This window comes from Acyrthosiphon pisum, chromosome X (assembly GCF_005508785.2).
Source record: "Acyrthosiphon pisum isolate AL4f chromosome X, pea_aphid_22Mar2018_4r6ur, whole genome shotgun sequence".
NCBI lineage: Eukaryota > Metazoa > Arthropoda > Insecta > Hemiptera > Aphididae > Acyrthosiphon > Acyrthosiphon pisum.
The window spans coordinates 90,238,256-90,265,820 of record NC_042493.1 but is presented as its reverse complement, the minus strand read 5'-3'; the positions used below and the strand labels follow the sequence as shown (position 1 = coordinate 90,265,820).

General features: G+C 32.7%; 1 protein-coding gene across 1 annotated transcript in view; it reads right to left on the bottom strand.

Annotated features, from left to right (window-relative positions):
* The window catches only part of LOC100570201 (irregular chiasm C-roughest protein), a 254,376-nt gene that overhangs the window by 166,776 nt on the left and 60,035 nt on the right, over positions 1-27,565 (bottom strand). Inside the window, exon 3 of the mRNA XM_029491102.1 lies at positions 24,436-24,671. Within this exon, the coding sequence (XP_029346962.1) occupies positions 24,436-24,671 (236 nt within the window). The remainder of the gene's footprint in view (positions 1-24,435; positions 24,672-27,565) is intronic.

The following is a 27,565-nucleotide window of genomic DNA, read 5'->3' as shown; positions in this document are numbered from 1 at the left end:
AAACTATAAAGACACTATAAGTATATACCTATGAATATGATTTTTCCTTAAAACATCAAAACAATGAAAAAATAATGATATCGAAAACTCGCGCGCTCGAGAGAAAATCTCCGTCATCGCCATCCCTTAAATCTACCACTGGTGACACCGTTTGTGGTGACACGCAGGTTTTAATGACATAAAACCTTAAGGTCGTAAAAAAACGTCCGTGTCTATAGTAATATGTTAATTTTTATCGGTTGTTTTGACGTTCATATACGAATGTTTCTGATGAACGCTTTTTCGGGTGAACTCACACATATATTTTATCCATAACGACCTGCACATAATCAATATACAGGGCGTATATACTATTGGTGGTTTATGACAAGAATACATTTCAAGAAAAGAGCAAAATATAATCAAACGACCCGTGTCGAATTATTAGTCTAATATAATATGTATATATAAGTTCAAAAACAAACTTTGAAAAATTAAATGCGAAATAAAAAGCGAAAAAAATTTATTGTCACAATTAATGGAACAGATTTTTTTTAATATGTAATTAAAACTTAAAAAACACTTTACATTATAATAATCAGAGTTTTTTGATTAAAAAATAATACGGTTTTTTTTTAAAAGTTTGTTTTTTATGACGATGGTCGATCTGTTATAATGTTCCTGGTCCTTTGTACTTCATAATAAATTATTTCTACTCTTTGTTTCATAACACTACGATGTACTTATTTAATGTCGTAATTTTCATATTTTGTTATTAATGCGTATATAAATGGATATTTGAATACGCAATAGAAAAATGGGAAACATATATTGCAATACACATAGCCTATAGTTAGTTTGGACGATAAAATTACACGTTTGGAAAATTGTCGATATTATAAGAAATAAAAATGTTTTCACTCGTCGTAAGATTTTGGTCGAAAAATGATAAATGATAATGAATTATGACAAAACCGCCGACAATACCATACGATTTAATATTATATCTACACGACGTGTGTGAAATTAATTTCCCAATTATTGTCTGTCACAATTATCATTTGTCGTTAATCGTGTTTAGGTATACTTCTTACTTACTATATATAAATTATTGTTATTTGTATTTATTAAATAGCAAAGGAAAAACAATCATCGGATTTCCGTAAAATAAGTTTATAATATCATAGGTAGTAATTTTTTTATTATTTTAAGATAAAGGAGGAAAAAATTAAGAAAAATATGAAAATGGAGATTTGTAGATGAAGAAAGTTTTTATTAACCAACTTTTTGAAAATATCATTTTTATTCCATTTATAAAATATAATCATCATTTATCAAATTTTTATTTAAAATAAAGAACATTGAATGCATTTTTTTTGTCATATTATATATCTCAATTGTATAATTGCATAAGTTCATTCTTTATTTAGATGTTTTTACGTGGGTACTATAGAAGTCTCCAGCCATGTTTATATGACTGAGTAAACCAATAAAACTATAGTTGAGCATTACAATAATATCTATTGTTTATCGATCAAATTTGTAAATGAATGACCGAAATTATCATTGTCAACCTATACAAACCAATCATCGTTGTTTTCTCATGTTATTTAAGTCTCCCCACACAACTATCGAATTTTCAAGTTTGGTCGAGATGTTAATTCATTTTTTTTTTTTAAATATTGTTTCATTTATTTTTGAATATTTTTGATTCAAGCGTATTTATTTTGTATATTTTTCAACAGTTAATAACTCATTATTATAAATATTGTATTATAAGATAAGTACCTACCGAAGATATTGACAACAATAAATTATTATGTTATTTATTTATACAAAACTTTTATTTCGTATTATTTATTTTAATATTTTTTCACGTAGAACTGAATTATATGGTTCGCTTAAAATGTATTTGTTTTCATTATTTTTATTTTTAGTTTTTTATCAAACATTTATTTCGTCTTTTTTTAGATTTCCTATGAATTAGTTTTACAATTCAGTGTTTACTCTATTTACGTATACGATCGTCATTTCGGGTACAGAATGAAAAATCTGATCGACTCGTTGCCAGCCGCGGCGACAAATCGGACTTACAGAGATCATTTTTTTAAAAATATTATTTACTCGCAAGAAACAATACACGGAAGAAAAATGGGCAGAAAAAAAAACGGTCGAATTCACTACACACTCGTTTTCCTATAAATCAATTTACGTCCCTCCGTTTTTACTTGTATGTATTTAAATAACCATCAATGCCGGAGACTCGAAACTATCGCCAGCTATTTTTTAATATAATCAATATAAACATGGGATTTAAATTTGAGTTTTGCGCAAGTATTTTGAAGAATTCGAAGCATCGCAATGTCCTCCCTACAAACCGTATCGTAATAGATATTGCATTTTTCACTATATGTATATTGTATATTATAATATATGTTTTGGAATTTCCAACACATTTTTTTCCGATATGTGTTGTATGCACTAACTATATATACAGTGGCCGTTGGACAGTGTTTTTTAGTGCATTATTTTCGCTATTATTACAACGACGACGAGAACAAAATGTATACTATTGCAGTTACGAGTATACTTTGGCAGTCCGAATAACAGGCGTTAAATTCCAACTGTTATTCATTTCGAGCGTTCCATGCAAAATGTCATTAATTTAAACCAAACATTTTTTTATCCCGAAGTATTGATCGATTTTGTTAACATAGGTAGCAAAATGTCCATAGAATCACGATTCATATATTCAGTTTTATTAAATAGGTACGAATATAGTTAGGTACAGCACATAAGTAAATCGTAAATTATATTTATTTTTCTTCTATATTAGGACTTCATTTCACAACATTTTCGTTTTTTGACGCTTACATAGGTATGATTATGATATAAATTAACAAATTAAATAAAATGAAAAAAAAATATCAATAGGAACATTAATTATACCATTCCCTTGTGACTATTATATGGGTACGCATCGCACAAAATGTTAAATATATAATAATTAATAAGTCGCGATGCTCATCGGGCAAATAATTTTTATTTATTATTTCTTCCTCACTTTATCCCCTGACACCATAATATATCACCTCCGGGGGCGGACAGAACCGTAAAATGCCCAAATAACGTATCTATAGTTCTGACTTCTGCAGCTGATGGACAAAATGAAGTGAAATAAAACGCGATTAGAAATTCCGTACACCGAATATTGTTCGATAAAAATAAATCCTTACGCTTAAGCGTTTTTAATTTTTATGATCATTTCTGTGATTCGACGGCGAAACTCGGCCGTTGGATCGTGTAAAAAGAATAAAAATAGTTATTGTTAATATTATTATGTGTGTATGGAGATATAAGAACGACGGTCGTTATAAAACGCTCGAGAGTCCGACAAAAATATTATTATTATTTATTATTGATATCACTCGTTATAATAATAATAATAATAATATCATCGTAAACGGTTGTAAAACAAACAATACAAGTCTCGGTTTTACAGATCAAAAGTATAGATTTCGATGGTTACAGTGCCTATCTGCCTATATAAAATCGTGTTCGCCCAGAGGTATACTGAACGCAAAGAATAAACGCTAACATTTCAATATTGTACGCGCGCGTGTTCGTTATTATAATCATCACGATCGTTATTAAGAGGTAACAGTATACCTATAACGATATGTTATTATTATTATTATTATTAAATAAACTTCAAACGCCGAGACCGGTACAAAGTTTTGTCCGCGATGTCGGCGTACGTCTACCTAGATAGGCGGACGTTCAGACAAATTTCAGGGGAGGGGCTGAACGAATCCGCGAGCATATACAATCAAACGACGCCAATCGAATTCACACAACCCCTACTTATATCGGTGTTTTGAATACAATATTAATATTGTTCGATCTAATTGTAATTTATTGGGTACGAGCCGAAACGAATAACAATACAATAAAGCAAGAAAAAATTATATTTCATGTCTACCGGCTAATAACAATCAAACGTAATATAAATAATAATAATTATAATCCCGCTAACGAATGACCTTTGATATTTTCGTTTTTTGAGATTGATCGCTCGCCGAAGATAAAGTCGTACGGATTCCGAAACCAAAACCATATTATAATAGTAACCGATTTACAAAACATTTTTTTTTATGATAATAAATTATTTGAGTTGGCCCCGTAAACCCCCTCACGATTGCTGTCGATGACGATGGTATCTGTGATGTAATTATTGTCTTAGAAGACCTGAAGACATGTGGCCTATATGATCATTTAAAATGTATATAAAGTTCAGTAACTAATAAATTATTAGTTTGAATTTTTACTTGGATGCACCAACAAATTCACAGAACAATTGGATTAATGATTTACGCAGTAAATTTAATAAAAATCGAGTAAAAACAGTGCAGGGTTTCGAAAAAAAAAAAATAAGAATATTTGAAAATATAATATTTTAATCTTTAGGTGTACTTAAAAATTCCAAGAAACAGAATTCGTGGAAATTCATTATTAAGGGATGGTGCGTTGGTGGGGTGGAGGGGGGTGTGTGAATATTATGCTCGGTGAATCCTTTTGTAAACATTCAACCCACCCGCATTATTTGGACGTATATCTTATATGATACGATGAAGAGTATATTATGATAATATTGTATAAACATCGAAAACAAATATGAAATAGTCATCAAAGGTTCTTTTGTTACCTTTCGTCGGAGAAAAAAAAACAAAAACTATAAATAAACGACATCATCACGATTTACCTTCGTTGTTATTTAAATTATACGTATATATATAATATGGTTTGTGACTTTGTGTGTGTGTGTGTGTGTGTGTGTGTGTGTGTGTGTGTGTGTGTGTGTGTGTAAGTACATTTCGAGTGTGTATGAAAAACCATATATATATATTATATACAACGCGGCTTAGATATTCAAAGTCGTGAAACGCTTGTGATAAACATTATATATTATTTTAAACCCTGGGAAAACATCTCTATATAAAATAAAAAATAATGAACGTTTTTGTTCGGATGAAATATTAAATCACAAAAGGACCAACACGCGCATGTCTCGTTTGAGATGTATAATTCGACTATATATGGGTGCACACCGAACATGCCTATAATATTATATTATTAAAAATTCTACAAGCCGACTGCACAACACGTAACTAGACAGAGGTTTACCCGTGTAGGACATAATATGCTACACATTGACGTCCTGGCCCGGTTCCGAACGATGAACAGACATGGGTTTATTTTTTACGCACAAGGAACTCCGTGTCGGATCGACTACGGTAATTATTGTATGGGATCATATTATAATATTATACCTATGGTTTCCATAACGAAATCAAAGAATACCTCGTGCCCAAGCACTCTGTTTTTGCAAAACGTTTTCGGTAAATTAATATAACGGTTATGATACATAAGCGAATATTATTTTTAGTTCCACCTGTTCAGTGAACGAGGGGGGGGATAGTTCTTGGTCTTTATCAGGGATGCCCAAGATCATTTTGATAGAGATCCAATATACCGCGGTTGTATTTTTCCTACGAAGAGCCACATAAAATATATAGACAACAATTATACTAAACTAAAATAAATTGTTGACGTCGGTCATATTATACGGGAATTTTTTAAGAGTGTAATAATAAATATTAAAGAAATGTTAAATCACAAAAGGACCAACGCGTGCATGTCTCGTTTGAGATGTGTAGTTCGACTATATGGGTTCACACCGAACATGCCTATAATATATTATTTAAAATTCTACAAGCCCACTGCACGCGCACAACACTCAACTAGAGAGGTATACCCGTGTAGGACATACGTCCGTCTATCCTAGCCCGGCTTCGGGTTTTATTTTTTAAGTATAAGGAAGTCTGTGTCGGATCGACTACGGTTAATTATTGTACACGGGATCATATTATATTATATTATACCTATGATTTTCATTAAAATTCAAAGAATACCTCGTGCGCATAACTGCAGCACTCTGCTCAGAAGTTTTTGCAAAACATCTTCGGTAAATTGTAATATAACCATTATATGTATTCGCAAATATTATTCTTGGTTCAGGTCCCCAACTGCAGTCTAGTGAATGGGTGGGATGGCCAAGATCGTTTTGATAGAGATCCATATATATTATGCTGCGGTTATATTTTCCTACGAGGGGCCACACAAAATATATGCACGACAATACAAACTAATAAATTGTTGACGTCGGTCATATACGGGAATTTTTTCAGAGGGTAATATAATATACAACAAAGAGAGTTCGAATTCTAAATCGTACGCAATCGACCGTTATTATTATCATAAACCCAGTATCGTTAAACATAAAATAAAACCGATTTGACTGACAACGCTAAAATAATAATGTTGGTTTTGAAAACAAATTTTAACTGTACACAATAGAGGTCTGTTTGATTAATTTCAAATATTTTTTTTATTGATTTAAACCACGGTCACAAATATACTAAAATTAAACGATACAGTCGACTATGTGCATTGGTTGAAAAATAATAAAAACATAATATTGGTTTTTATGTTTGTTTGTTGGGAGTAGAGTATATTATTTTCAATAAATACTATGAAATATGTTGGAAATTTAAAAAATCACTATCAGGTTAGTCGGTTGTTTGGTGTGCAGAAGAGGGAGGTATATAGCTCTATGTGTATCAAGTGGCGAAATGAAGTGGAACCGTTTCCCAACGATTTAGTCATATAAATGCTTTATACAAAATCGCCGAAGTTATAGGCCGGTCAGGATTTGAAGCAGACCACGAGAGATGAATTTCAAATTGGATTGAATGGTTCAAATGAGTTTAACATTAAATTAAATTATTCATGTCTAAATGTTTTATTATAGGCATATAATGTAATATTATTTTAACGCGTAATTTATTGTTCATAGTACTGATTAAACATTAACGACGTGTATTAAATATTTAAATGCATTCGGTCCGAACACTGCAGTAGGTATCTATATATATAAAAATGAGTGTACATTTTGAATACATTTTATAACTCAAGATCCACCGAACCGATTTCGATAAAAATGTCAAGGCATATTAAGATTGATATGTAGATGGTTTCTGTGAAGTTTGTACGCTATGCGATAAGTGGTTCCGGAGTTATGGCCTCTTAAGTGTACACCTGGCGACATGGCCAAAAACAATAAGTTAAGTTGCGGATTAAAATTATAATAATATTATAGTGTATTGTATATTGCTTGCTATTGGTTACGGGCACCTTTGTTGATTTGTAATATTATTTTTTGTCAATATATTATATCTTCTAACTATATAAATGTGAAATGAAAATCTTTGTACAGGGTTAACTCTGGAACTACTTATCAGATCTTCTTGATTTTTTTTAAACGAAAGAGTACATCACGGAGATTATTATTATTATGGAATAAAATTTTAGGAAAATCCACCGGAAAAGTAGGAAATCTGGATGTCAAAAATACAGCAGTAACGCAACAGGTTAGGTTAGGATTTTGTATTAATTGATTATATTAATCAACCATAGGTACGACAGACTTGATATAACTTTGGTACTTTAGAGTTAAATCATACACTTGCGTACAAACTAGAGGTCCGCGATCTACCACGATCTACCTGATAATATAGTGCTGTGAATCAGAATATTTATTCCGGGCAACGGAAAAGTTAAGATTAATTTTAAACACCATACACCGAATATTAAATAACGAATTGAACAAAGCTTGAGTCATATAAAGTTGGTACATTTAACGGGCAACGTAGTGCACATATTCAGCTTGTATAATATAATAACGCAGGTATCAGTTAATATTAGCCAAATATTTTATTATCTGTAGCGATACCTATATTTACGATCAAATATCGTTAATTAAGTTCAACCCCGTGTGATGATATGTAGGTCAGAGTCACAAAATCAAATTACCCATAATATACATATCGAAGTGACTATGATAACGGAACGACTGTGAAAAAGGCTGACGAAAACATATTAATATAATATTATGTCTGAACATTGTGCCTCGTGATGGATGTGAAACATGCTGGCGGGTTATAAAATAAATGCGAAGATAATAATTATAATTGGAAGCTATATACTTATGCAAATGTGGCGGTGGAGAAGACCGGAGAGGCGGCTGTTTGGAACGGCGAGAAAAACTAATGAGGGATTTTATAGCAGCAGTTGTTGGATGGCGAAACGCATTTCGATGGAAATGATTAAAAGGCGCAGACGATGGAGAATTATCGGCCACGTCGTAATAAGCGACATCCGGAAGAATTGCGTACAACGACCGTGACACTATGTATAGCCTCGAGGGATATGTACAAAATATTATGATCGAGGAGAGCAGTGGCGTCCCCGAAACTCCTCTACTGCGGGACAGTTGAGGTAAGACGTCGGGTCGGGGTACAGTACTTCGTCTATATTATAGGCCTAAAGGACTTGTCAAATGTTTGTTTTAAAGTGGATGGAAGTAGAATGTAAACCGACCTACGATGGTTAAAATATATTCTACGGAGAAGACGAGCTACTATGATATGTTATACAGCAAAACCTCCCCACCTCCCAATAGCGGACATTTTCATGGTGACTAGGTACATACTTTCTACGATCTGAACTCTCGGAATAGCGGACACCTCCTGACAAAATTTCAGCGAGAGTTTTCCGCAGGGTGGGTTTGTTTTTCCGCTTGTCCGGTATATTATTTTTTAGAATTCAGACGTACGACGTTGAAAATTGATGTGCGTACCACACGCATCATAACATATATTATACTAATCGATGATTTTTTTTTTAAAAAAAAAGTCATTAAAAACTAAAACCGATCATTATCGTCGTGGTCGTCGTGGTCATAATTATATCGCGTATAATATAGTTTAAGGTATTTTTTCGTGAGCACACAGTATATACGCACAGTCAAAACTATTTTATTTTTTTTTTGTGAGCATGATGCGTACACACGGACGTTACATTAAATTATTATAATAATATTATACGTACGGATTGATGTGTCGAGACAAATTACGAAATTAGTAATTACATCGTTATCGCATACACCTTTATGTATTATACGGTAACGCCCCTGTAGGTATATGTGTGGTCTCGGCTGGTGATGAGCCATCGGTTAAGAGGACGGCCGGCGCTTAATTGTTAATCGACTTTAAGGACGATGATGAGCCCAGGCCATTAAATAACGTTATCATCGCCGTCGTTGATCCCAAATTAAAAGCGCCTAATACAGACGTTATTATTTTTACGTATTTCTTCTTCCAGTTTCAGACGGCATTTTTTCGTGACGGTATTACATAAGTATCCCTCCAAATTATTATTATATAAGCGTACTCTATATATAACGTTTGTATGATGTGTGGTCGGCGTGGTATATAAAAAAAATATATCAACGAACAAATAATAATATCATCACTAATACAACGGGTGATCGCGCGCGTCACATTGTTTTGAATGCCCGTCGAATAATAACATTCATTAACATAATATTATACGACTGCATAATATGAATATCATACTATATATTATAGCTTAAACGGACGAAATACGAGTGATGGATTCCAGTGGCGAAACAAACTTGTTTTATTTTTTTCAAACGCGAACCAACCTACAACTTTACCGCAAATAGTTGAGCCGACGATATTTTTGATCCTTCGAATATAATATTATGACGGTGCGTATAAGTATTTAAATCAAATTTTAAATAAATAGTTTGTGAGTTATTAAAAACATATGTACCAAAAATCAAGAACCCAAATATCAGAATTTTAATACAATTATTATACTGATTATATTCTGAGGAAAAATCGGGACAGTATGCATACGCGAGAGACGATTAATAATAAAACATGCGTGCAGACTCCGTTGTAACCGCGCACAGGTATCGCAAGTGCTATATTGTTAATTAATGAAAATTAATTCGTTCGCATCGAAATCCAAAGATAAAAACATAATATAGCCGATGATCTTTTTGATATAGGGTGTCCCATAAAGTGCGCAGCTCTTAAATCTGCCGCCATTTTTTAAATATATTGTCGGCTGCCCTGTTCTTATCATTTCTTATCGACAACTACTAATTAAATCGGAATAATAGTAGATACTAGAAATGATAAGAACAGGGCTGCCAAAAAAATGTTTAAAAAAAATGGCTGCAGATTCAAAAGTCACGCATTGTATGGGACACCCTATATACGTAAAATATAATATTATGACGGCGTATCTAAATCAAATTTCAAATAAATAGTTGATAAAAACATATGTATCGAAAATCAAAATATCGAAATTTTAACAAAACCATATTGATTATGTTCTGAGGAAATTGCGGGACGATCGTGCAGGGTGAACCACTCTGTATATTATATACGCGAGAGACGATAAATAATAAAACACGCGTGCAGACCACGTCGTAGCCGCGCACTGTTATCGCAAGTGCTATATTGTTAATTAATGAAAATTAATTCGTTCGCGTCGAAATCCGGAGATAAACACATATATATATATATATTATGTTAGTAATCAGTCGGCGGGCTGAACTCGCGTACTGTGGCTTGGGCCGGGGGGTGGAATCGCGTCGTCCAATTACTCGAGGTTTCTAAAGTGCACTATAGCGAGATGAAAAACGTAATAACATCAAATGCATTTATAATGCATTTTCTTGGCCGCTAATCCGCGCGATCGGAGAACAGCAGCTGCAGTCGTAGGCAGGTAGGTACAGAAGACAATGACGTGACGGGAGAAAATTATACCGTCCGGCATTATATATTATTATTATTATTTTTTTTTTTTGAAACGGATTCTCATTCGTTTACGTTATGGTTTATTTATCACAGGTGTTGGCCGCCGCGAGGCTGCGCGTCCGAGCGGGAGGTTTTCAATTTCCACTTTTTTATTTTTCGACCCCAATCTTTGTCGAAAAGCTTTGTCGTCGTCAAATCTCCGTCTGGCACACATCATCATCGTCGTCGGCGGCGGCCTATAATTTAGCGTACCTTCCTACCTATGTGTACCGCACGATTCCACCCCGGACCCGTAATATATATAATTATTTAACCCCACCGAATCCCGGTGGTTGGGGGGTGGCGTTAATACACAAAATAAACAGTGCGTGCGGCGCGTGTGTTTGTTCACACGCTGAACGGATCCGACGCGCATAACTATTCAGCCGTGTCCCATTAAACATCGTCTAGTCGATATTATTATTATTATCATCGTCATTATTATTATTGTTATATAGGTATAATATATTGTTGTGTGTTGTATAATGTGTACGTTATTAATCGCCATGACACACGGCCGCACCGAAGTCGTCGACGGTTCTCGCCGTTTTCGGGTCACGTTGTTACAATATTATGGGCCGGAAAATAAAATAATTATAATCGTAATAATAATATGATTATACACGCATGAAAACGGCTGCCTTTCCTTCCGTTCGCGGCGGGAAACCGAACGAAACAAATCTCGAGTGTATGATAATTATTATTATGGATATAAATCGTACGCCGCCGAATCAATCACAGCATTGGGTTTTGGAAACACACATAATTACTATTACGATACAAATGCAGTAGGTACCTATATATAATATCATAAAATGAAATATCGTGCGAACAAAAACACGTTTACCTACTCTAAATCGTCAAACCGAAAGCTGTACGATCGTTAACGATAAAGCAGTATATAGGGTGGTTCACCGAGCTTGCATGCTCACCCCCATTTCGTCCACTAGTATAGGGAATTTATTTAAATTCTGAATTTTTTTTAAGTATATTATACTCCAAGACCATATTATAATATTATTATTTTCAATTACTTAGATTTTTTAATACCAATAATTGAGGAGTGTCATGCAGCTGCGTAGCGATACCGACGGTTTTTTCGATGAGAAACAACTTTTTCCCCATGTAATTGTTAATATAGGTACCTAAATAATAATCAAATATAATGTATTTTTGAAAATGAAAAGAAAAAATTGAAAGAAGTTTGGAAACGGGACACTTCATAGAAACAGTATAAAAACAATCTAAATTATTGATAGGTCTTTAAGTATATACTTTCAAATTCCAAAAATAATTTTGACAAATTCGTTATTATATAAAGGAAGTAGAAGTGAGTTATGCTCGGTGATTCACCCCGTACATAACGTAGGGTACTTATACCTCTATAGGTAAAATCGTCAGAGCAGAACACTATTGCGTACCTACCAACCTACTTATTAATTTCAGGCGAGCAATTTCGTTTTCGCGTGATAACAGACCATCACTATTATAATATAAAAAGTTGCAAAAAGTATTTATTAACAATTTGAAATATAATTACCTCTTTATGCACGCGCGTACCTATGTATTGCCGGATATTATTTTGTTCGCGGAAACTACGCAGAGCCGCTGTGAGATTCGCCAGCACGCTCACCCTCCACTCTATATGTATTTTAGTTATGCGTTTATTCAAATTCTGATTTCAGCTCGATTTTTTAGTTCATTCGAATACCACGTGTGATGCCGCTTAAGCTGCAGTTTAATCGTCTGGCGAAACGAACCCATTTTTTTTCTTTCAAAATGTCCCTTTTAGATTCTGAGCGGAGCGAGGGATCTAGTGGTTTTACAATGGTGTTTATTTATTTATTTATTCTTATTTATATATCTATCCTATATATACGAAATTTCTACCAGAAGGAGTGCTTGCATCTCAACATATTATACTACCTTATCTTTTAGCAAATTGGATCGATATGATACTTTAGGAAGGTCATTTTTCGATTTTCTCGATAGTTAATTAATGCCACGGGAAAAAACACCGACAAAACCACTAAAAATGGAGATTTTAATTTTTAACGCTTTGTTTATCACCATAGAAACGAATGAAAATAACGATTTTAGTTATTTTTTTGTAATTTTTAATATCAATTCAACTTACAGGCTTTAATAAAATATAATAACAATATAAAATATCCGGTCTCCGCTCAGAATCGTTTTCGTATGCAATGATATGATATTATCATTGAATTCAAATTTAATACAATCCATTATATGGTGATCCACTTGTAACCTACTGTACAGCAGAGTGACACCCACTTTTTAAGATCGTAAACGATCGTCAAGTGTCCAGATGACGCGAGCATTCGAAAATATCATATATATACACGAATATCACAAAATAAAAACGTAAATTATTTTGTGGCTAAAAGATTATAATAATATATTGAACGCGGTTTGAAATATTTGATAATCTATATTACATGCTAGCTGCATGTTATATTGACCATTGTAGGTATTTACAGCCTAATCGGGCCACGTATGAGTATTATAATTTATAATATTATACAATGTTCGCATCCGCGAGTAGATTACGATTATTCTCGGTCGGCCGTTGAAAGTATATAATATTATGCACGCGTTTTCATTAAAAAAAACCCTTTTGACCCGTTTTTTTTTGCTATCGACACAAAAAAATGATGAAAAAAAATAAATACCGTTGTTATAGATTCTCCCGTTTACGTTACAGCTATATAATATCATTCGTAATATTATTATAATACACGCATAATTTAATAATAATAATATGATCATTATACACGATATACGAAAGCGTACAGGTCTTGCGGAGAATCGATGATCGTAAGCTAACACTTACGGTTATAAGATCGTTATTATTGACGATTTTTTTTTAAAGTAAATGGTTCCAAATCACCAAAAATTAAATTATGAACACTATTTAATGAGATTGAAAATGATCGGTTAATGTAACCAAATTATTAACAATACTTTAGTATGAAAAGATTCTAATTAAATATAATATATTATTTTTATTTTAGGATGTAAAGGGTCTAATGTTGGGGAACCGATTCATACTAAACATTTTATAATTTGTAATTTATTAATTTGTATACCAACCAATACAGCAAATAATTAGGTATTATAATGTTGTGAATTAAATTATACAAGTTTCTGCATGCCTTAGAACTTTAATTTTCAAAAAATGTTGTTCGAGGAGTAAAATATTTGAACTCAGACCTTAAAATTGCTCTCCTGGATAATGATTTCATAAAAACGATTTAGAACCTTTTCATTCTAGACCTACGTGTTGTCAGATATCGATTACAGAGCAGCTCAGGCGGTGTTCTGTCTGCGCACATTGGCATAGGTATAGAATAAACTTTGGCGAAGGCGCCGGTGAGGTGGTTGTGGGTGGAGGGTAGGATTAAGATAGGTCGTGACAATGCGATAAGAATATATTATTGTTATTATTATTTTCGATTGTTGCTCGTCAAGCTTGTTATTGACATTATATATACGAACGCTCCTGCAGCAGCAGTTTTTCCGACGACACAAAAGAATTCGTTATTAGGTAGGTGCGCTTTCAGAAAATGTACATAGACCATTATTCTCATTCTTCGACGGGCAGCTTATATAATAGTACAACAATACGACGATGGTGTACACCGCGCAGCGGTCTGTTCTAAACAGTAAAAACACTCATTACAGCTCGAAAAGTATAAACGTTTTTTGAAAATAACATATTCGTCTCTTTACGTGGGTAATTTAAAGTCGTCGCAAAACATACTTATAGTTTTGAAAAGCAACCATTATTTGTTATAATAATATGATTTAATAAATATTATACAGTAGCTGATGGAATAGGTACTTATTTGATATAATATTATATCACTCGTTATTCACTGTGTTATTCACGTATTGTCGTTTTGTTTAACGTTTTATAATGCTATTTTAGTATTTCACTATTGATGTAAGTACCTACCTACTGTACTGCTTATAATACACTGCAGCAGTAGTGTTTTAAATGTTTTTTTTTTTTATAATTTTAAATACAAACGCAATGCCATTATATTATATTAACCTGACCTAAGCTCACTATTATTATAAAGTTTGGCTGATTCATATACATATATGTAGTAGACCATACTATTATGCCATATACCTACACATTTATTAGCCTAACCAGACCCCCGCCCCTCCCCGTGAAATAAAACTTTGGATACGCCCCTGCAGTAGAACATATATAATATAATATTATTTATCATGCGTATAATGTTATATGATTATTTATAACTAGGCGTAGGTACCTATAACGATGATAAGCATTCGTAAACATGATATTATATTAATGCACTTAAACACGGGTTTGTATAATATTGTTTTGTGGAATAGTAACCGCTTTACAAAGACAACGACGTAAAGAACTCGACTTATTAATATTCACGTTATTTCGTATGGGCATAAATGGCCGTTTAGAAAACCATTAAAGCGCCGTTTTCAATTCGAAAATACTAGTTTGTCTTCCGAAGAATAAACATATCGGGTCATTATTCTCAAATTAAGCCCTACAAAAAAATCTCGTTCAAGAATGAGCAGGACTACGCCACGTCGGCGGGATAACTATACATTTTATGTAATAATATATTATATTGTCTGCTGTAGGTATAGGTATAATATAGTCGATGTGGTATTTTTTTATATATATATATATATTTACAAACAATTACGACACAATATATTTATCCGCAGTGCGGTGGCATTAGTAAAATACAATATAATATCATATACCTACCTATATATATATATATATATATACCTGCGCTCTACCCCATGTACGATATTGAGTTATGTTATTATAATCCCACAAAAGTCAAAACGATACCTATATATACATCGTTATTGATGTAGCTTTGTGAAAAACAATTCAGCGACCGACTAACTAGAAAATAATAATAATATATTACATCATATCGATCGCGGTATATAGGCACGAGATGATGATGTCGGCAGCAGTAAGGTAGGTGCACCGCCTGCACGGGACGATTGATGCATATTATTTCTATCGATGGACGAAATGATACATTTTAAAAAAACCGCTCCGGTCCTTTACAAGTGCCAGGGTGATAAAAGTATAATAGTAATATTATTTTATGAGACCGTCGACTCGCCGCGACCAATGTCAATCGACCGTCAGTGATATTATATATTATAACGACGACGACGCTGCAGGTAGTCGATAAAATATAGATCGGACCATGATAAATGATAATAATTATGATGTATAATTATTATACATCATCTCGAATGCATGGGCACTTGTTGAATATTAATTATTAACACTTGACTTTGGCTCTTAAGTATTCATCGTTTAGTTTTTAATAAGTAGGTAATTATATAGTACCCATCGCAATTGAAAAGATTCGTAGCCATACATACATAATATATTACACTCGAACAAGTATTAGACAATTATTGATTTATACGATGACGTTCATAAGGACGGGGATTGTCGAACTGCTCTCAACCTAAACCAAATTACGTTCGAATTGCAAACTAGGATTCAAACTAGGTAATGTTCGAATTGCACTCGATTCGATCATTCTAAATATAGAACTTATACATTTTAAATAATATGTAATACTTAATTATTTTGATCATTGTTGCTATTATTCATTTTTTTTTTTTAAATAACCCATTCATATATTATTATTCTTGATTATCTACGTAGTACTTATTGATGATTAGGTACCTAGTTTTGAAAAATTGTCAAATTTTTTTATTATTTTTAAATTTTATTGTATAGCTGTACCAATATAATATTATATAGACATTAATGTTATAACAAAAACAATAAACTTTAGAAATTAGAAATTATTCTACCAACAGTCGACCGATATATTTTATTTGTGATATGTAACAAAAAAAACAATAGATATTATGTATGGTTCAATATAATGACCGGAACGAGTGCATCGTTACTCTTTTAAACTAGTGCAATTTTATACATGGAATACCTAAAAAAATATGACAATATGACATTAAAAAATATTAAAACACTCGACAGTTTAAGTTAAAAATATAAATTTTTTTATATATAATTGTTAATAACTTAATCTTGTGTAAAAATCAATTAATTTAAAAAAAAAATTCCGATAGTTTTAAAAATTACAGGTCGTGTCATACGTTAAAGAACCATTCCACAATGTGCTAACCTATATTTATAATTACCTATATGATTATACGTTTTGTATGGAGGAAATATTATGTGTAAGTGAAACTTTTCAAATTTACTTAATGAAAATCTTGAAAACTCATGGCTACTAAAATGAAAAGTTTTGAAACTTTTCACTATCAAAAATAACATTTCGAGGACTGTGAATTGTTTGAAATTTATTAATGATAATAGAAGTGAAAGCAACCATTAGCTGACTGTGTATATCAAAATTGAGCACTTGCAGACAACGTACAGACTATATAATGTATAGTCATCATAGGCCATGTTTCCAATAGATTTTTTTTTAAATATTTTTCATCAATTCAATAATATAATATTATTAAAGACAAGTGTAATAATTATACAAACATTTTACATTAGGCATTATGGGACCTAAACATTATTATTTTTTAATTTTTTTAGTTTTGTTATTATTTCTAGGTTTTGCTAACATCCACAAAATGTTCAATTAGAAAATCAATAAATCGCGATCAAAATTATGAATGTACTCGGCTAAAATATAATAATTTCGTTCGTATTATATATCATTATCAATTATATTACCTAAATTAATTTCGGATAGACGCATGCGCATTCATCCGTATATAACGACTTTTGAACAATTGCTTAGTATAGCTAGGTAACTATATAATGTCGTGACTGCACATTGTACAAAAAAAAGTCGACGCCTGTCTCGAATATCGAAAAGAAAGTTTTGTGAAAATGTTGAAAAAAGTCTATGAAAAGTTTAAGAGGACGCCGTACCCGCATGTGTTGTTTCCGTCTTGCTAACGAAAAATATACCAAAATGTACGTCTTGCAATTTCGTGTTGTTGGCTTAAATATTAGAGTGAATTGACCTATTATCAAACTTAAAAGTATGTGAACGTTCTAATATGACGTTTCCTCTCGTTAGTTTTCCAAGACCTTTTTAGTTTTAAGCGAGTTATGAGCATTTGTAAATATTACGTGGGTACTCACAATTCACGAAAATAAAAATATCGTAAAAAACCAACGAAAAGGACACAAATAATATTCTTACATCTAAGTTCGATGATAGGTCAATATAATATTTAAGCTGACGACTGCTCAAAATTGTAACTTCTAGCCGTATACTTTGGAATATATTATGCGTACGACCCGCGACGTCCTCTTGAGCGGGTGGTTGAAGAGACGTGAAATATTGTACACAACACTAATTATAATATTACCATCTACATAGGTGCATAATATGTGGCGCGGTGTGGCGCGGTTGTTGCACAAAACGTGTTCTGAGTGCAAGCATCGGCCGGTGTCACTGGTTCCCGGATGTGTGATCACCCGGGATTTCAGTGGCGCACAGCATGCACACACGGCGTGTTCCAATCCTACCGTATCCCCCCCTCCATATAGAAACAGCTAATGTTCATGATATTATAGTAAGTTGCCGGGCTTAAGAACATTAATAAAAAAAAAATAGAGATGCGTCTTTATTAAAATACACTGCGGCGACGTGTGTGCGTGTGTGTGAACGGGGTGTTGACAACGACAATAACGACGTTACAGCCAACGTATATAATAATAATAATAATAATATACACATTTATACCTCCTATATCGATGCGTATTATAACATGCGCTGCTGCAGCAGCAAACGAACGCGCACGTTTACAACAATATAAATACCTACCTGTTGATATATTATTTTATATTGTGTTATCGTCCGGTCTCGGCAGTCGTCGTGTACCCATCGACTCCTCCCGCGGACGCGTGCAGAGGCAGTGGCGTTCGCGGCTACACGCGACGTTCGCGCGACACAAACCGACCGGGCGGCCGACACCATCGCGGCGGCGGCGGCGCCTCATAACCAGTTTTACGAACATTATATTATACCCGTAATAATATTATCCAATGGATTTCGTATACATTATTATAATATATGTTTGATATTGTGTGTATACGTTATACAGGTGCGCAGAGGTCGACTTTGTCTTTTCGTGTTTTTTATAATATTATATTTATTTTTTTACGTCTCTCGGAAAACGGGTTCGACCGCGTCGCCGTCGCATGAAATGCATCGTTTGTGATTATACACGAGTGTATTATAATATTATTATGTACATAATAATATTATTCGTCGTCGTCGAAGTCGTCGTCTCCGCCGGCTCGTAACCGCAATGATAATAATGACGATGTATGGGTAAACACGCGACGAAAAGTCGTCTGTCCCGCTAAAATAATTGCTGTAATCGATAATAATATTTTTTATCATCATTATTGTCGTGTACTCATATTTCAACAGTCGCGTATTTATTTTAAATTTTATACGGGCGGGAATGAGCTTTTGGCTTGAAAAAAAAAGTAGGTATCGAAATGTACGAAATCCGTAAAATATATTCGCCTCGAAGTATATAACACATAATATTATACGTCATTTTCGAAAAGATATTGGATATTATTGTACTCAAAGATTAAAGGTACATGTTTTTAAGCGCGTACCTAGTTATTTTGGGGAATAAGATCGCTATAAAATGTACAACACTTCAACATTATTATTGCTATTTGACTTTGGGCATAATATTATAGTTTGGTTAGGTACAACATATATATATAGGGACTTATTAAAACCTACCTACGTATAATAACGCTACAATATATTACGTAGAAACGATAATAATATTCGTCAGAAATTCAGATTATGAAAATAATTACCTATACACGATTTGTTAAAAATTCAAAAACAATTTCTACTAAATATAATACTGAGCACGCTTAAAAGCGCACAGTGTCTTTTTTAAACTCGTTTTACGATGTTAATTTTGTGTTTTGGTCAATCAGCTAAGTGGAAACAACACGAGACAAATGATTTGAAAAAAAACGTATTTGAATATATTATTAATTGGTTTTCGTAAGATAAAAATAATGTAATAGTAGTACCTTCGCATTCGTATGTAGACGTATAAAACATCTTACTCCGTAGATGACATAAAAATCGCATAATAAATAATAATATACAAAATCGATTACGCCAAAGCAAAAAAAAATTATCTAAATATACATTAGATGGGAGGTGGTAGGTACACCATATAGACATACAATTAACAAATGTCAAACGATACAAGTTACAAGATACAATTAATGTAGCCAATAAGATACGTATCTCATATATTATTATATTATACAGATACTGTCCCATTATAGCACGCGCGACAGACGACTTTATAATAATAACAACACTATGCTCAGTCTCGGTATGATAATAATATGGTTGCCGCAGTCTCTGTTATAATTTTTATTATTAGTATTTTTTTTATATACATAATATTAATAATATACGGTGTCGTTGTCAACTCTGTTAGACTCCGTAGACATTGCGATTTAAAATAAAAAGGACTGCCAATAAACATTACGTCATTATACATACAGAAACGGGTATAATATACTCAGCCGCGGCGCCGTCGAATAAATAAATTCAATATGCTCTGTGTGTGTGTGTGTGTGTGTGTGTGTGTGTGTAGACTTACAAGCGACAAACGACGTTTTCTCACGCTTCCATTTTTTACCCTTTTTTTACGTATACATCTCACTCCCGGTATAAGCGAATCAATTTTTTTTTTCAACCGTTAAACCCGCACCATTGCAATATATGCGATGCACGCTCTTATTTGCTTAACTCCACACCTATTTACGAACTACCTCTATATTAAATTATCGTACTGCAAGTTTAAAATGGTAATTTCCAAGTCTTATATTCATACACGAGTAAAAAATTATTAAATTTTTGATAAATATCCCCCTCCCCTCCCAACATTCAAAATCGGTGTATGATGCCGCGAGCACTATACGACGGTCGGTGATGAATAGTTTCGAAACCGAGATTAAAATAGGAAAATATCAAATCGGAGCAAGAAAGTCGACATTTTGGGTCGATGGAAAAACGTAAACCGTTCCTCGGCTTGTAGACTCAGGGACTGGAACTGAGCCTTAAGGAACCTGCTCTGGAACCGGAACCTTTAGAAAAAATTAAGAACCGGCACCGGAACCAAAACTTTTGTTTTAATAAATCAAGTACCTGAACAGGAATTTTTTTAATTAAATAGGTTCTTTTAGGTTCGAAAATAAAATAATTTTATTCATCATAATTTAATGGTTTTACTGATTTGTGTATAAGTTATGTATGATCATACTTATGAGTTTTCTAATATTTCTTACACTTTTAATTAAACCCGCATTCCGGATAGGTATTTAAAATTATTATACTTTTCAGTACCTAAATTATCTGGAACCGATACCTTTATTTTTTTTTTTAAAACCAGATCCGGGACAGTTATTTTATTTTTGGAGAACTGGTACCGGAACTGATACAGATAAATTCAAAAGGTTCCAGTCACTGATCGCAGTACATAATATTATTATTATTATTATTATATTGCGTACTCAAAATTAATTTCAAATAACGAAACTTTTTTTCAGTGGTTCTATAATAGTATTGGATTGATCTTATTAACATTATCAATTATCGTTTGAAATTGATAAACGGAATAGCATTCAACGAATATTTTTTTTTAACTATATTCCATTATAATATATTATAATAGGAGTTCCGTCGGACTTTATTTTCGATTCAAACGTAATTGCATTGTATACAGTCACGCTCGTCCTAATCATTGTTATTATTATGTTTAAATGAAAATAAACTGTTAAACAATTAATATTCGAAAGATTCGAGAAGGTGCAGATTAACGTGAAGCGTCTAGGGGGAACCGTCCATATATCAATACAAAAATCGTAATCCCCCCCCTCCCCCACTGAAGGCCATACATAAGAAACTGACATTGTGTAGGTAGGTACGCATTTAATAACACACATTTATTATACAGAGTGATTATTCTTCAAAAGTCAAACACTCGTATTATTTCGGAAAGTACCTATGAATGTTTTTGTAAATATTTTTTTTAAACTGCATATTATAACACCTATAAATTGAGGTCATTGTTAAACAACATTTTCAAATTGTTTTATAAACGACAACATAATATATTTTTCATAAACATAATAATATATTTCTGGCAATTTTAATACGAATTTAGAATGAGTGGGTACCCAACTAGCAATAGAAAATATTATTTCGACCAACTATTCGACTAGGTACTCAAAAGAATATGTTTTTTTTTTTGAAAAAGTTTGTAGTTTTTTAATCGATCTCAAATCGTGTAAAAAATAAAATAAAATATATTTACATAAACGTTAGTACTTTCCGATAAAACGATCGTTTACCGATAAAATAAATCACCTCGTCTATGTTAAATATAATATCTATTATATTATAATGTATAATATGTACCCACTCACTTGAAATAAAACACAATAATATAATAATACCATTATTATTGCATCAGTACACACGAATGAGATATGCCATCGATTCCCGTAGGGGTTCGCACCGCGGCCGCCGAGAGACCTGCAGCTGCAGCAAGTCGGTAATTTTCTCACTATCAAACACACGAGACATGTATACAGTCTGTTCAGAACCTCCCACTTGTAACTTTGCCGTGTGCAATCATCGGCGGGAGGTATGTAATTCCGAAAATTCTATCGTTCTTGACAGCCCACTTTTATTAATGACGGATGGACTTTGTATATATGTATATGTGTGTATATACGCGTGTACGATTGAATGAGATATAAATTAGGTCGTTGCGTCTACTCACACGCGCCAGGAGAAAATAATATCAATAATAAAATACACGGGAGAGTCAAAATAATATATACAAACGAAATATTATATATTATCATTCTTATGATATACCTAGACATACATATAGGTATACCGATGTCCATCGACGAAATCACGCACCTGTTATGCTATATTATATTGTGTACGGATGTATACAGTGTGTTTCACCGTCCGTTGCACACCCCATTTTTATCCGATTTATTATAATTTATTTACCATACGATTATATGATATTAGGTAGGTATTCTTATTTTGTGACGTTTAAGAATATTAATTAGGGACGACCATCCAATTATTAAAATATATTTTATTTGATACGTCAAGAGAGACCTATGGCGGCGATACAAATTAATATTTGTTTTTCGAATGTGAGTATTAGGAAATTTATATACTGCACCTAACCAATTTGTTATAGGGATATAAATTATTTCAATTTGTTAATGACGAGGAGAGTACTTCAATTTCTCATTAAACCCAAGTGTCAACAAAATATATAGTCTTCAACCAATGCACCTATACACAAAAATTTAAAAAATTTTATTTTGAAAAAGTTCGTCATTATAGAGGGACTAGCATGAACATTATCGGTTAATCACCCTGTATGTCGAATTAAGCAAACTCGTAGGGACGTCAAAACGCTAATGTTTTACAATCGAATTAAATATATTGTAATAAAACAACAATGGAAAATAATATTGTCTGGACTCTCGAGTGGTGGGAATGTTGAAAAAATTCTGTCGGACCTCGGACGACGCGCGTGACCAAAATATATATCGAGAGCAGTCATAAATAATAATAATAATGATAATAATAATAAAATACCTATATATACAATATCATAAGTCAATAATATCGTATATTATCGTGTGATACATATTAATATTATATATAGTCTCACCCACTCAACCCGTCTAATATATAGATCAATTTATGAGAATTATATCGACTCGATTGATCTGTCCGACTTATGCTTTATACATATTACACTATATTACATACGTCATAAATAATAATATTAATAATTGAATACGATCGTGAAAATGTCATTATCATATAGTACGCCACCACGTCCGGGTGGGCGGAATAGAATATGCAGCTCACAATAATAATATATAATATATAATATTATTACGATTCGGCAATAAAAAACGTATTGGCTATGACCGAATAATATCCGTTTCCTTACCTACCTATAAATATACATCGACGATAGGTATTATTGGTTCCCAGTGCGATTTTTCTACGCAAAAAAATTCCGGTCTAATAGGTATATACTTTTGAGTGTGTTTAGCTCATATTATACCGTCGGTAAAATGCACAAAATTTTACGAGTGCCTATATTGAGTCCATTTTTTTATTATTTAGTGTAAAAGTACTCGACCGTTGCGGTGGAGAACAACAATATATAGTTGCGAAGTTTAAAGAATCTAAATTTAATAATATTGTTTCGGAGATGATTTTTTTTCTAACAAAGCTTACCGAAAAAAGTTTGATGATTTATCGTATAGTCGAAATTTTGAAATAAAATAATAATATTCAAATGTGTCATTTTCTATAAATTATTATCCATATTAATTAGCTCCAAAATCTAGTGGCACAGGTCTGCGTCATCACGTTGTGGTTTATTAGCTTACAATATTCTGAATATAATTATAATTACACGACGACCATATTATGGTATGGGATACTCCTACAAAATAAAACATAATATCGGAATATGAAGCTGAATCACTCACCTCTGCGTGCGGTTTTCCACCTTCGGATATGCACTCCAGGTCGATCGGCGAGTTTTCCGTGAGGTAGATCGTATCGCCCTGCGGCGTGATCCGCGGACGGTTCGGCGGCACCAGGACGGTCAGCGTCGCTTTCCTCGACCTGATGGCAGGATCGCCTCGCTTTCCCGTGCCCACCTGGCACTGGTACACGCCGTCGTCGTCCAGAGTCACGGGGTTCAGTTTCAAGTTGTATTCGCCTGGTGTGACGATCAAAACAATAAACACGATAATCATATAACAACAACAAAAACAACAGCAGAAACAATAATAGTAAATAATAATAATGACAACAACGATAATATAGGTACATATAAAAGGCCGTCCCGCACGAGCACTTAACATTGGGTATGATATACATTCGCGGTTATAGGTATCATGCGGTAATATTATTAACATGGTTAAAATGGTAAAATTATATTATGCAGTGTTTGGACTTATCTTAAATCATTCATATTACACTATATTTTATCTAGACAACAATATTATTATTATTATTATTATTATTATTGATGGAATTTCATAATATAGTTTGGTAGTACTTTTGAGACTTTTGACATTTCTGGAATTTTGTATTACTTGACAAATAAACAAGTATCGAGGAAAAACCGCAGAAAAATGAATGTTAACATTGGTTATAAATCACGATTTCGCGTGAAATTCGAATTTTGTAATTTCTTCGTAATTTTAAAATGAACAGTTTTTAAAAGTCAACGCGATTTACTACTGACATTGATGGGTTATTAATTTTTTTTTTTCAATTTCAAATAATTCTTTCAGGAATTTTAGATTATGATGTCTTGTTATATGATCTAAAACAGTCCATTTGGGGATTTTAAGAACGGTCAATTGAATATAAGGTTATAAACTTATAAATGTATAACCCATAATTTAAATAATCTCGAAAATATTAATTGTAAAAGCTCAAAACTTTTAACCGTCCAAATATTTCGGAATTTAATTTTCATAGCTTATTGAATTGATATAATATTTTTAATTCTAATAAGAAAATCGATTGTCTAGATAAAAGTGAGATTATCGTTATAACAGCATATTATCCAGACGATAAAAGTAAAGTTTATTCGTCTTCGTCCGGATGTTATCTAGACGAAATTTTAGTTGTCTATTCTCAACGCTGAATTATTATTAATAATATTAATAATATGGAGTAGCGGTCGACGTCTGGTGGCGGGCACGTCGCGGGCACGTCGCGGGTTCGAACCGGTCGGCGACCGCGATATAATAGTAATAATAATACCTATATATATAGGTACGTAACCACGACGCGGGTTGTGGTCGAGGAGTGCACACACTACATACACGATAATATGTATATAGGTAATAATAATATTATATACATAACGATATTACGACGCGAGGAAAGAAGTTGAACACCTGTTGCTGCTGCTGTGCAAGTCGTCTACACACATGACGCGCGCGCAGCGACGACGACCTGTGTACCTATAATATAATACCATACCTACGCATACGTCCGATGAGTAAAACTGGATTTGTCTGCATGGCAGGTTGGCGAGTACACACACATAATATTATAATAAACGTATGTGTGTGTGTATATATATATATATATATAGGCTGCAGCAGCGACGACGGTTAGGCGTAAAAACGAGATTATCGACGATTTTCGAGAGACTAGAAATATTAGAGACTGCGCACGGCGTAATGACCACGGTAATAATAATAAATAGGTCTTTGGTATTCGAACGGGATCAGTCGCCGCCGACGGAGGGAAAATCGACATGCAGTTCAGTGTACACAATATAATATTATTATTATGTATATAATAATACTGTGATGGTTCCGACGGATGAAACTATAATATTATTATTATTATTATTATTATTATTATTATAATATAGTGCAACACGATAAACGCCCATTGACGTGTCGATTCTACTTGTCTTGTACGGGTACTCAGTCATTGTTGTTGTTATGTGTTATTATATTCGATCGGCTTCGTATTGTGATATAAGTACATTATACTGAAATACGATGATCGATATAATATTTTAGTTTAGTCAATCACTACTTATTTAGGTAGGTAGGTACATTTAAATAATTGTTTTTCGTATGATATTTTATTGTATTGTTCGTGTGTATTTATTGTATTTTCATAAGTATGTTACATATAGGTATTCGCTGCTCTTGTCGTGTGTGTGTTACGATATATTTTTATTTTTTATTTATTTTTTTTTATGGGATCACACTGTATATATACCGTGATAAAAAATAATCTTAAGATAAAATGTCCTAGGTATCATCGAATTATGTCTTGCCGTTAATTTTATCATTAACCATCTTATGCCGATATCATGTCATCAGTAAAACACTCTTGTTTTCCTCAAATATGAAAATAATTTTAAACACAATGTTATAATAGCATCGTTATCGCGTCGAGCCATCTAGGTCGATTTAAAATACAGTTCACATCTTACTCAACTCTGGTTGGTTTAAGTGCGCGCTAGCTACTTCCGAACATAAGGATTTTGAGTGATTAAAAAATATTTGAGTAATATTATTGATTTCCTCGCGGTAATTTGAATGGAAAGGCGGGTAAAAAACGCATTATGTAAATGAATCGATTTAATTAACGTTTAACAATAATTATTATTGTTTATGGACATGCGAAAACGGGTAATAAATGAACATTAAAAATGTTTTAAATTTCGGTAAATAACAGTATAATATATTATGAAATTTATGACGATCGAGTTATAAATATAGGTGCCCATATAAAAAAAAAAATTAATTATTTGATTCCATTTACATAATAATTTTGATGTTCATAAAATGTCCGATGATACTACTGCAGCAACGGGTTGAACTAATTTCGAGTGTTTCGACCTACCAACCAACGTATGGTCAATTTTTTCATTCAATCTCTATAAATGTTAATTTTTTTATTTTAATATCATTGAATATTTCATCTAGAATTGTGCGTACCTATAATAGTATAATGTAATAACAGTATTCGACCATTAAATATGCATACAGCAAAAAGTATATAATGATATAATTTAAAAACTCAAGGTCTGTCGTAGATTGTCGAGTGGTATAAGTGTATTATGGTATA